This window comes from Mesoplodon bidens (genome assembly GCF_964165515.1).
Source record: "Mesoplodon bidens genome assembly, chromosome: 11".
Classification (NCBI taxonomy): domain Eukaryota; kingdom Metazoa; phylum Chordata; class Mammalia; order Artiodactyla; family Ziphiidae; genus Mesoplodon; species Mesoplodon bidens.
The window spans coordinates 80,319,540-80,331,905 of NC_138167.1; the positions used below are offsets into that span (position 1 = coordinate 80,319,540).

General features: G+C 39.3%; 1 protein-coding gene across 6 annotated transcripts in view; it reads right to left on the reverse strand.

Moving 5' to 3' along the window:
• Window positions 1–12,366, reverse strand: part of APAF1 (apoptotic peptidase activating factor 1) — a 93,131-nt gene that overhangs the window by 61,642 nt on the left and 19,123 nt on the right. For all 6 annotated transcript variants that reach the window (XM_081247961.1, XM_081247960.1, XM_081247962.1 and 3 more), the window contains 6 exons: window positions 6,864–7,047; window positions 4,781–4,893; window positions 4,558–4,689; window positions 2,305–2,543; window positions 1,384–1,551; window positions 542–673 (listed from right to left, as the gene is read on the reverse strand). In XM_081247961.1, the coding sequence (XP_081104087.1) occupies window positions 542–673; window positions 1,384–1,551; window positions 2,305–2,543; window positions 4,558–4,689; window positions 4,781–4,893; window positions 6,864–7,047 (968 nt within the window). The remainder of the gene's footprint in view (window positions 1–541; window positions 674–1,383; window positions 1,552–2,304; window positions 2,544–4,557; window positions 4,690–4,780; window positions 4,894–6,863; window positions 7,048–12,366) is intronic.

Genomic DNA, 12,366 nt, shown 5'->3' on the forward strand with positions numbered 1-12,366 from the left:
CTTGGAGTCATCTTTGACTCCTCTCTTTTTCTTACATCAAATCCATCAGCAAAATATGATGACTCAATGCCAAATCATCACTTCCTTTCTCCTTGCACCTTTTTTCTTCTTCTGAGCACTTACTACCCCACTAACATATAAAAATTTATTTGTCCCGTGTCAATCTCCCCCCAGAACGTAAGCTCAATGAAAGCAGGGACTTTGTGCCTGTGGTATATCCTTCATAATGAAGAACACCACCAGTACACAACAGGCACTCCATAAATATTTGCTGAATGAATGAATATACTTTCCCACTCTCCATTTCCTCTCAGAACTTAAAAACAAATCCATATTGTCCACAAAGGATAGCTACTGATATGAAGAGACTGAATTTTTAGGTGGTTCATTTACTGCAGTTACTAAGGGACCTGCAGGTAAAAACAGTAACAAAAACAAAATTACTTACACAGGTTATAACCCTATTTTTACTAATAAAAGAAAATTCTAAACATAGGACAAAATAAAAGAAGAAAATCGTTTTTTAAATGAGTAATCTTACTTTGTGCATTTTAGCACTAGCCATGTGATAGGCCAGAAAATTGTACCAATACATGCAGTCCTCCTGATCTGGTGAAAGATAATGTAGCTGGAGATGTCTCTGGAACTGAGTGATTAGTTTCTTGTGTAGATCCTGAAACCCAAATGAAACATTTCAGAGGACAGAAACAATTTCATAACCTAAGCATCACAGAAACTCCAGCTTCCAAAGCTATTTAAGAATGTACAGAGAATCTCCCCACAAGATACTTATTAACTACAAAAGAAAAAAATAGTAACTTTACAGTGGAGAAACTTTAACCAAGTAATCAATGTTAATATCACTGATAAGACGTGTCAACACCCTGATATGATGCACTGAGAAGGACACAACAGCACTTCTGTGGTGTTACTGCCAAAAATATATAACCTTACTCTAGTCAAGAGAAAACATCAGACAAACCCAAACTAAGGGACACTGTACAAAGTAACTAGTGAGTACTCTTCAAAAGTGATCATGAAAGAAAGAAAATCAAGGAATTTTCCTAGATTTGAGGAAACTAAGGAAACATGATGATATTATGCAATATAGAATACAGAATTGGATCTGAACCACAAAAAAGGACATTAGTGGGAAAGCTGGCAAAATTCAAATAAAGTCTGTGTATTAGTTAACAGTATTGTATCAATGTTAATTTTCTGGCTCTCATAACTATATTATAGTTATGTAAGATGTCAACTTTGGGGGAAGCTAGGTGAAAGTATACGCATAGAAACTGTATTATTTTGCAACTTTTCTGTAAGTCTAAAATCATTTCAAAATTAAAAGTTAAAAAAAAAAAGAACATACAGAGATGCAAGTACCTGAAGCTGGCTGTGATTCTTCTCTGTAAGGAAATCTACTTGAAGATCATGTAAATAATAAAGAAATGATTTTCCATTTCGATCACAGAACAAGAGAGACTTATTAACAAACTCCTGCAGTATGTCTTCAACTTCTTCAGTTTCCATATCCCAAAGGATACAAAACACCTAGGAATCATTTTAAACATTTAATGTGCCACAATGTACAATGACCAGGATTGCACACAAGAGGTTAACAGACAAAAAAATCATGTGTTAGGGCTTCCCTGGTGGCACAGTGGTTAAGAATCCGCCTGCCAATGCAGGGGACACGGGTTCAAGCCCTGGTCCGGGAAGATCCCACATGCCACAGAGCAACTAAGCCCGTGCGCCACAACTACTGAGCCTGTGCTCTAGAGCCCACAAGCCACAACTACTGAGCCTGCATGCCTAGAGCCCGTGCTCCACAACAAGAGAAGCCACCACAATGAGAAGCCCGCACACCACAACAAAGCGTAGCCCCCACTCACCGCAACTAGACAAAGCCCACGCAAAGCAACCAAGACCCAACACAACCAAAATTAAATAAATAAAACAAATTTTTTAATTGTATTAAAAAATCATGTATTAAAGCCCTGAATAATATCTTCATTTCATAAGAAGCTCAAATACTCATCAAGATAGAAAAGAAAAAGAGTTCTAAAGAAGTCAAATGCTTCTCCAGGTTCACTAGAACCACTGAGAACTAGGTAACTCATCTGAATTCAACACCAAAGCCCATGATGGAAACCAAGAGCAGTGGGATTTCTACACCCTACAGCCCGTCACCTCAGGCACACAGGTTTTATCCTCCCAATATCCTCTGTAACAATATCCTCAGGACTAAACCAAAGGTTATATGCCACAATACCCAATGATAAGGATTGTTGGTCCTTCTATTACCTTCGTAGGCACCTTAACATCTTTCTGAAGAATGGAAAGATCTGTGTAATAATCTTTGATGTCTTCTCTGAGCATTTCAACACTTATAGACATGGCTTCATCCAAAGCCTCATAATCATAAGATGAAGATTTCCTTATCTTCTTAAATTGCTTATTCTGAAGTTGCCTGAGGTAGTACTCCCAGCGGTTGGGAAAATCTCGTAAAAGTGCACCAATTAAAGACACTACAAGAGGTGAACCTAAAAAATAAAAAAAGTCACTGTGTTATTACAGTATCATTTCCAAATTACCACTAAGAATCAATTTATCCTCAAGAAAGAATTTCTGCTGCACGCTATCCAAAGCTTTAAAATATTTGTAACTCTTGGATTCACTTCAGGTACTTATTCTAAAGAAGTCATTAGAAATAAGAAATATTTCATTTAAGGATATTCATTACAGCATTATTTAAAATAGTGAAAAATCTTAATACAGGGAAATGACTGAATAAATTAAAGTATATCACAATATTATGCCACTGGTAAATTTTCAAAAGATATTTAATAACATGGGAAAATGCTCAAGATTTGCTATTAAAAAGGATAAGATTGAAAATTATATATACCATTATAATCTCAATATTTTTTTCAAGGTTTTATATGTCCTAAAAGACTAGAAGAAATACTCTCATGATGCTAATAATTATCAGATTGTGAATAATTTCTATTTTTTCTTTTTAAGTGTTTCAAAATGCACATGCATCACCTTCATAATGAATACAAATCAAGTATTCTTTTTCCTAAGGTTGAGATACTTTTTAAAAGTCAATTAACTCAAAAACAAGTTTGACGGAAGAAAGAAAAACAAGAAACTATTTCCAAGCATTAACAATGATGGAAAAAATCATCTTAAGAGCTGACAGATTTGACTATTTAAAATTTTAAATTTCTGTGTCAAAAAAATACAACTGAAATTAAAAGGCAGACGAAACTAGAAGAAAAACAGTTGGAAAAAATATGACAAAAGGTTAATAGTTTCCATAGTTAGAGTGCCAAAAAATCAATGAAAAAACTTATATCACAAAAGTGAGTCAAGGATAATTTCTTTTTTTTTTTTAATAAATTTATTTATTTATTTTTGGCTTCATTGGGTCTTCGTTGCTGCACACAGACTTTTCTCTAGTTGAGTCAAGCAGGGGCTACTCTTCGTTGTGGTGCGCAGGCTTCTCATTGCGGTGGCTTCTCTTATTGTGGAGCACAGGCTCTAGGGGCATGGGCTTCAATAGTTGTGGCACATAGGCTCAGTAGTTGTGGCTCGCAGGCTATAAAGCACAGGCTCAGTAGTTGTGGCGCACGGGCTTAGTTGCTCCGCAGCATGTGGAATCTTCCCACACCAGGGTTCGAACCCGTGTCCCCTGCATTGGCAGGTGGATTCTTAACTACTGCGCCACCAGGGAAGTCCAGGATATTTCTTAAAATGCAATATTCAATAAACAAGTAAAAAGTTTAACTTCACTATTCAAAAATGCAGATTAAGAAGACAGCACCGGGGCCTCCCTGGTGGCGCAGTGGTTGGGAGTCCGCCTGCCGATGCAGGGGACATGGGTTCGTGCCCCAGTCTGGGAGAATCCCACGTACCATGGAGCGGCTGGGCCCATGAGCCATGGGCGCTGAGCCTGCGCGTCTGGAGCCTGGGCTCCGCAATGGGAGAGGCCACAATGGGAGAGGCCACAACAGTGAGAGGCCCGCGTACTGCAAAAAAAAAAAAAAAAGAAGACAGCACCACTTTTTACTTATCAAATTAGAACATTATTTTTATAAAATCCCAACCAGGGAACTCCCTGGAAGTCCACTGGTTAGGACTCCATGCTTTTATTGCAGTGGCCCAAATTCAATCCCTGGTCAGGGAACTAAGATCCCAAAAGCCACGCAGCACGGCCAAAAAATAAAAAATAAAAAAATAAAATCCCAACCAAAACAATTTTAAACTGTGACTCTCACTACGTTTTTTATTCTTTGACAACAGAGGTCATGTCTTCATCTTACCCCTTTCATAACATATTATAGGTGTTTGTTAAATATTATTTTAACTAAAGAATGAATACCAAAAATATCACTATCCATGTAGGGTATCAGAGAAGAACCTAAAATACTAAATATTCTAGTAAAGTTTTTGGATGTTCATGTGTTAAATTGTTATGTTCATTAGTTTAACTTACAAAAGGGTAAATTAATATCTCTATAACCCCCTCATACACAAAATAAATAACTATACCTTTACATTCTTTTATAATACTGTGAGCTTGTTCTGGCAAATCTGCTTTCTTCATATTAACAAAAAGGGATAAAATTTCAAGTCCTTTTTCTTTTCCTAAACCACTCTCCACAGGGACTACATACTTAGGACCTGTGAAATCACAAGACATAGTAAGCAATTTCGTATGCCACATATTTAAATGTAACTGAATTATTATAAAAAGCAAATTAATAATCCTTACCCATTACTAAATCTGTAACACTCTTGTCTCTGGTTGTAAGAAGAATCTGACACTGATTGTCAAAAGCTTTTAACACCCAAGGATCCCAAACATCATCCAAAATCAACAGAGACCTTAATAAGAAAAAACTGTACTGAGTCACTAATGACATTTATTTTAAACTTCCTTTAAAAAAAAGAGAATGCCACCAGTGTTTTTTTTTAATTTACAAAATTAAAAAAAAAAAACAGATGTCTATTTCATGGTTCTTTCTCTTTTCTTTGGTATCCCTTTCTCAATATACCGATAAGGAAAAGAAAATTAGAGACTTTCCCTTTCTTCCACCCCAAATTACTGCATATTAAAGTTAAAGGACTTATAAAAAGAGAACTGTGTATACTTTATTATAAGTATTAAAAATAAGCCTCCTAGTGCCTAAAAAGAACTATCCAAGTAATGAGATTTTTCCAACTCAGTCTTTAAGTACCCAAACCAAGCAAGAACAGGGCTTAGGTTAGCATTAGAAAGCATCACAGAACAATGACAATATTTGACCATTTTACCTACAAAACTAGCAATTTCATATGTCCCAACCTAATCGAATGCACCAGCAAATAATATTACTTTTCACTTGGTACACTAGTGGGCTTTATTTCCATCCAAGAAATCAATTTGTTTACACATCATGGCAAAGAATCTGTGTGCTAATTCCTAATCAGTCCCTCCAAAAAACTTTTTTAAACTCGTCAGAATGGAGAAAATAATACAACTAAAACCTGACAGCATAATTATACACTAGCGTTATTATCTGAATGGCACACTACTTCTTTACACTACAAAAAAAGACTCTAGGAATATACACAGGCTGGATAATTACAAAAACATAAACCAAAATGATGCTGAGAGAGAAACAAAATGACTTTATATGACATGATCTGATACATCTGAGAGTGGTTACAATATTTTCCTAAACAGGAATAATTTTTATTTTTGCAAAGAAAGTAGAACTAAGGAGAAGTTACTGATCAAGAAAAGAGGAAGTGGTTAGTGGTCTCAATCCCATTTCTCCAGGAAAATGGATACTAGCGACTATCAAGAGGAGGGGGAGATAACAGAGGGATCTGGGAGAGAAAGAAGCCAGAAAGAAGGGAGCTTGCCCTCTGTACTGAGTATCCATCATAATCACTAGGAGGCTTTTTCCCAAAATTATTCCTCTCACCAAATATTCTGATATGAATCCCCTTACCAATTTGGGGAAGCACTGCCATATTCAGCCACTACTACACATGAAAGTATACAGCATCATCAGGTGCATGGGGGCAATAAAAAAAATTCAGAGCCATTACCTAATTCTCACCCAATTTACTGTTATACTCACAAGGAATGCTTTATTAATCTTTGTACTTGTAGCACTTGACCCAGAACCTGGCACGACACTCAATGTTGGTTAAATGAACAAATAAAATAGCTGCTAGGTGGCAGAAATCAAATTGTTGACTAAATCCCTTAACTCTTAACAAAGATAGCAACTAAGTTGTTGTCTCCCTGTGGCTAATGAAAACTGTGATATAGCTGACAACAGTGCCTGGCACATAATTATAATGGCATTTATTTAATAAATTAATTAATTATTGAAATAAACAAAACAAACTCTTAAAGTACTTGGAAGTAGAAGAATTACATGTATACCCAAAAACTAAGAGAACACAGCAGAAGGGTCCCTTTCAATAAATAATCCTTCCTGACTCAGTCTTTTACAAGTTGCCTGCATTTATTCTGTCTCTTGTTCTGTGTTAATCTATTAGAAATAATGTATTCAAGGTAAAAAGTCTGCATCTTTTAACAAAGACCATTCACCAACTCACCTACTTAAAAAATATTTCTTGAGAGCCTACAATGGTACACAAGAGAGCACTGGCAGGTACGAAGCAAAGGCCAGTGGCAGACACTTTTTTTTTAATACAAGAGAGAGGAAGAGCAGGAAAGCAATGGTTCTTTCTTAGACCCTCTACCCAACAGCAAGAAAAGGCTATGATGTTCTCAAGATGTCAGTAGTTAAGTCTCACTGGGACTTCATACACCAAGTAAGTATAACCATCTGTACCTTGGATGTTTGCGCAACATCAGAATGCGGAGACGGTCTTTAGCCTCTTCAATATTAAGTGGAAGCCTCTGGGAGAAATTCTCATCCTGATCCAACCGTGTGCAAAGATTCTGCAGTTTCATCAGAAGCCCAGATTTGTCTTGTTTCCCAACTGAAACCCAATGCACACCCCCTGGGAAACAAACTGGTGAGGAAAAGAATAATAAATTTAAGGCCTTTGAACAGCTTCTCTCCTTTGAAAGAGGAGGAAAGATTTGTTCCAATCTTCAATCTCATCACTTCTTCAAACTTCTCTTGATTCAGAGTATACATGTCGCTTGTAGGGTTATTATTGAGCTTTACAGGCCAAATCTAAGAAAAGCTGCAGATGTGAAGAAACTGAAGTATGGAGTTAATCTGCTGCTTATCAGTAAAATCTTACCAAACAAAATTTCACAGTCTTTATCTTATGTCATCAATGATCACTGTACAACAGTTTCTCAACGTAAGCACTCTCACATTTTGGGCCAGGTAATTCTTTGTTGTGAGGGACTGTCCTGTGCATTATAGGATATTTAACAGCCTCCCTGGCCTCTATCCACTAGATGCTAGTAGCATTTTCCCTCCCCAGTTACGACAACCGAAAATGTCTCTGAACTCTTGTCACATGTCCCCTGAGGGGCTAAATCACCTCTGAGAACCACTCATGTCCAGGAACACATAAGTCACTCATTATGGTTCCCATACACTGACTTAAAAGTAAGAAGTTAGGTTCAAGTCTGGCTCTACGGCTTACTAGCTATTATATCTTTAGCAAATAACCTGTCTCATTTATTATACCAGAATAAGACTGTTTACCCCCACCTATTTCAGAGTTACTGTGAGAAATTAATAATATAAAATATGTGATTTTCCTATGCTAAATGTAAAGGGTTATAACAGACAGGATTATTAGTGATATGGATCTAAGAGCACCTTACAAATACTAAGCTTTGAACTAGTAAGCATTATATAAGAACAGGCATTATTATTACTGTTACCGTCAACTGTCTGTCATCATTTTTGTTAATCAGGCCACAGCATATAGCATATCTTACAATACATATTTTTACATACATATTATCGGAACCAAAAATCTTAAGCTTTCATAGACTATACTTAATCAGCTCTACATAGATACCAAAAAAAGCAAGAGGGGTCCCTATGTATAAAATATGGGGAGGGACTTCCCTGGTGGTGCAGTGGTTAAGAATCCACCTGCCAATGCAGGGGACAGGGGTTCGAGCCCTGGTCCGGGAAGAACCCATATGCCACAGAGCAACTAAGCCCATGCACCACAACTAATGAGCCTGCACGCCACAACTACTTGAAGCACGTGTGCCACAAATACTGAAGCCCACGCACCTAGAGCCCATGCTCTGCAATAAGAGAAGCCACTGCAACGAAAAGCCTGCACACCTCAATGAAGAGCAGCCCCCACTTGCCACAACCAAAGAGCCCACACGCAGCAATGAAGACCCAATGCAGCCAAAAAAATAAATGAATAAAAATTTAAAAATAAATAAATAAAATATGGGGAACAGCAGCATTAGATCAGACCAGTGGCATTAACCATAAAGATTTATATTATATGATCATAAACGTATAAGAAAAAGTAAAAAATAGATACAAAGATAAATGAGTTTTATTACACCAAAGGGCAACTTATTTACTGGCATTCACAAATAATTAAGTACAAAAAGAAATCACTATTTTAAAAATGTAATCATCTGGGCTTCCCTGGTGGCACAGTGGTTGAGACTCCGCCTGCCAATGCAGGGGACACGGGATCGTGCCCCGGTCCAGAAAGATCCCACATGTCACGGAGCAGCTAGGCCCGTGAGCCGTGGCCGCTGGGCCTGCGCGTCCAGAGCCTGTGCTCCGCAACGGGAGAAGCCACAACAGTGAGAGGCCCGCGTACCGCAAAAAGAAAAAAAAAAAAAGTAATCATCTAAAAGAAATATTTGTATATATGCACAAAGATCTTTTTATGACAGACATTTATTGAACACTTTCCTAAGAGTTCTACATGTTAATCTACATTTAATCCTCAGAGTAGACTATCAAGCAGATACCATTATCATCCCCATTTTACAGATGAGGAAACTGAGGTACAGAAAGGTTGAATCCCAGAGCTGGGATTCAAACATCCAGTGTCAATGCTCCACTTCTAAACTATTCTGCCTCCACAGGATATTCACCACAGCACTGTCTACAACAGGAAAAAACTGGAAACAACCTGCAATGTCCATCTTAATCTCCTCTTCCACTACAGGCATCCAAAGCCAAAGGCAGACCCAACTGAGAAAGAGGAGAACATTATATATAAGTGAAATTTAGTGTATTAAATAGAACTTGATTTTTTTTTTTTTTTTTTTTTTTGGCCATACCACGCAGCTTGTGGTATCTTAGCTCCCTGACCAGGGATCGAATTTGGGTCCACAGCAGTGAAAGCCCAAGTCCTAACCACTGGACCCCCAGGGAATTCCCAGGACCTGACACTTTAATTAGTGAAATGACCTGGATACTCTGAACCTGTACAAGGCCAGGGAAAGAATCAGTCTCAGAGAAGAGTTTAAAACAGGCAATGAGGGAAAAGAGTAAAGTTGTTTTCTGATTACACCCTACAAACCCCAATTCAATGGTTACACATCCACTAAATGAACCTAGTAAAATTGCCAAGGTTTATGATCATGAATTTAAATTGGAATTCAGTTGGGTGATTTCTTCAGCAAGGAGAAAGGAAGTAACGTCTGGATGAAGCAATGGGGATCAAGAAAAATACCTATTCTATCTCCTAGCAACAGAGAAGGAATCATCTTTCACCCAAGATAAGGAGAGAACTAAAGGGTGAAGAACATGGGCTTCCCTGGTGGCGCAGTGGTTGAGAGTCCGCCTGCCGATGCAGGGGACACGGGTTCGAGCCATGGTCTGGGAAGATCCCACATGCCGCGGAGCAGTTAGGCCCGTGAGGCATGGCCGCTGAGTCTGTGCGTCCGGAGCCTGTGCTCCGCAACGGGAGAGGCCACAACAGTGAGAGGCCCACGTACCGCAAAAAAAAAAAAGAGTGAAGAATATGTGCTGAGGAGCAATTAAATGATGGGCAATAAAAATCTAGGCCCAAACCTAAGAGGGGGCTGATGGGATAAACAGTGGGGATATTAGGGAATTAAGGGATAAGCCCTGACAGGTCAGAAAACTGTAGTGAACTTGAAAAACAGAATAGATGGATGTAGGCAAACAGTGGTATAGAATGTTTAACAGCAAGATTTCAAAACTGGTATCGTTTCTGGTAATGCCATGGGCCAGAATCCAGCCTGTGATCAGTGAATTATATGGCTGAAGGGTAGTGAAGAAAATGGTCACTGCAGATAAAGAAGTCAAGAAACTGAGAGGCCAAGATTTTGGATGACACATCCACATAGATATCAAAATTACTAAGAGTGCCACCAGAAGAAGGCCTTAAATTTATAACTAACAACTCCAATCATCAATGAATGAGAGGGCAATAACATAACAGGGAAAGATTAGAAAAATGAACCTCAAAGGACAAAGAATTTAGCTGGAGAAGGAAGTATTAATGGCCTGGACGAGGTAACAGAGAGCAAGGACGGCATCCACCCATTTCCTGGTGCTGAAATATGTGGAATAGAAAGGGAAAAAAGTTGCCACACCACTGAAGGAGGCTATGGAGAAGGTGGTATCCTCAAGGAACTGCCCAGTTTCATGTAAGGCAAGGAGGCAAATATTCCAAGAAGGGCTGATGATATAGAGGAGTTTCCTGATCACAGAGGAGTCTAGAAGGTATAGCAAAGGCTTGGGAATGAGGGGAGGGGACCTAGATCAGAATTTGACAATGAACTGAGTAGTAACTACAAGAGAATCTAAAAGATAACAAATGATCAGGGACTTCCCTGTCGTCCAGTGGGTAAGACCCCGTGCTCCCAATGCAGAGGGCCTGGGTTCGATCCCTGCTTGGGGAACTAAAGCCCACATGCATGCCACAACTAAGAAGTCCACGTGCCACAACAAAGACCCAGCACAGCCTAAATAAATAAATAAATATTTTTTACAAACACAAATGACCAGAAGAAATAGAACTCTGCAGTAAGTGAGGTAAGGCAAGGCTGTGAAGCATGGTTTGATTACCAGTGCCAATGCCTTACAAGAAGGTAAACAAGTCCTACTCTTTATTCCTGAAAGCTTCCTGACGTTCTCTAGGCTTGCTTCAGCTTGAGTCAACACTTACGAAACAGTAAATCCGTGAGGCTTCACTTACTTTTACAGCTATGTTCTCTGTGTGTACATGATTGTAAATGCACAGGAAAAAGTTTGGAAAAACTCACTCTAAACTATTAACCATGACTACCACTGGTAATGAATTTAGGAGAAAGAACAGAAGGGAAAATGGAAAGAACTTTACTTCTTTTTAAATGAAGATACTACAACTCTTATGTTAAAAACACAGTTTTAAACTACCTGTTGCTCCTGAAGTGTTTTTTTTTTTAATTTGCACTTTCTATTTAAGATTTTCTAAAATCATCCCAGGATTAAAGACAAGGCAAAGAAAGTATCCTGATACAACTAGCTAATGAATTTTTCAGATTTAAATTTAAGTATCAAGAGAGGAACCAAGATGGCAGAGTAGAAGGACGTGCTCTCACTCCCTCTTGCGAGAACACCAGAATCACAACTAGCTGCTGGACAATCATCGACAGGAAGACACTGGAACTCACCAAAAAAGATACCCCACATCCAAAGACAGAGAAGCCACAATGAGATGGTAGGAGGGGCACAATCACAGTAAAATCAAATGCCATAACCCGTGGGTGGGTGACTCACAGACTGGAGAACACTTACACCACAGAAGTCCACCCACTAGAGTGAAGGTTCTGAGCCCCACGTCAGGCTTCCCAACCTGGGGGGTCCAGCAACAGGAGGAGGAATTCCCAAAGAATCAGACTTTGAAGGCTAGTGGGATTTGATTGCAGGACTTTGACAGGACTGGGGGAAACAGACACTCCACTCTTGGAGGGCACACACAAAGTACTGTGCACATCAGGACCCAGGGGTAGGAGCAGTGACCCTAGGGGAGACTGAACCAGACCTACCTGCTAGTGTTGGAGGGTCTCCTGCAGAGGCGGGGGGTGGCTGTGGCTCACCATGGGGACAAGGACACTGGAAGAAGTTCTGGGAAGTACTCCTTGGCGTGAGTCCTCCCAGAGTGTCATTAGCCCCACCAAAGAGCCTAGGTAAGCTCCAGTGCTGGGTTGCCTCAGGCCAAACAATCAACAGGGAGGGAACCCAGCCCCACCGATTAGCAGTCAAGGGGATTCAAGTCTTACTGAGCTCTGCCCACCAGAGCAACAGTCAGCTCTACCCAACACCACTCCCTCCCATCAGGAAATTTACACAAGACTCTTAGATAGCCTCATCCATGGCAGGGCAGACAGCAGAAGCCAAGAAGAACTACAGTCCTGCAGCC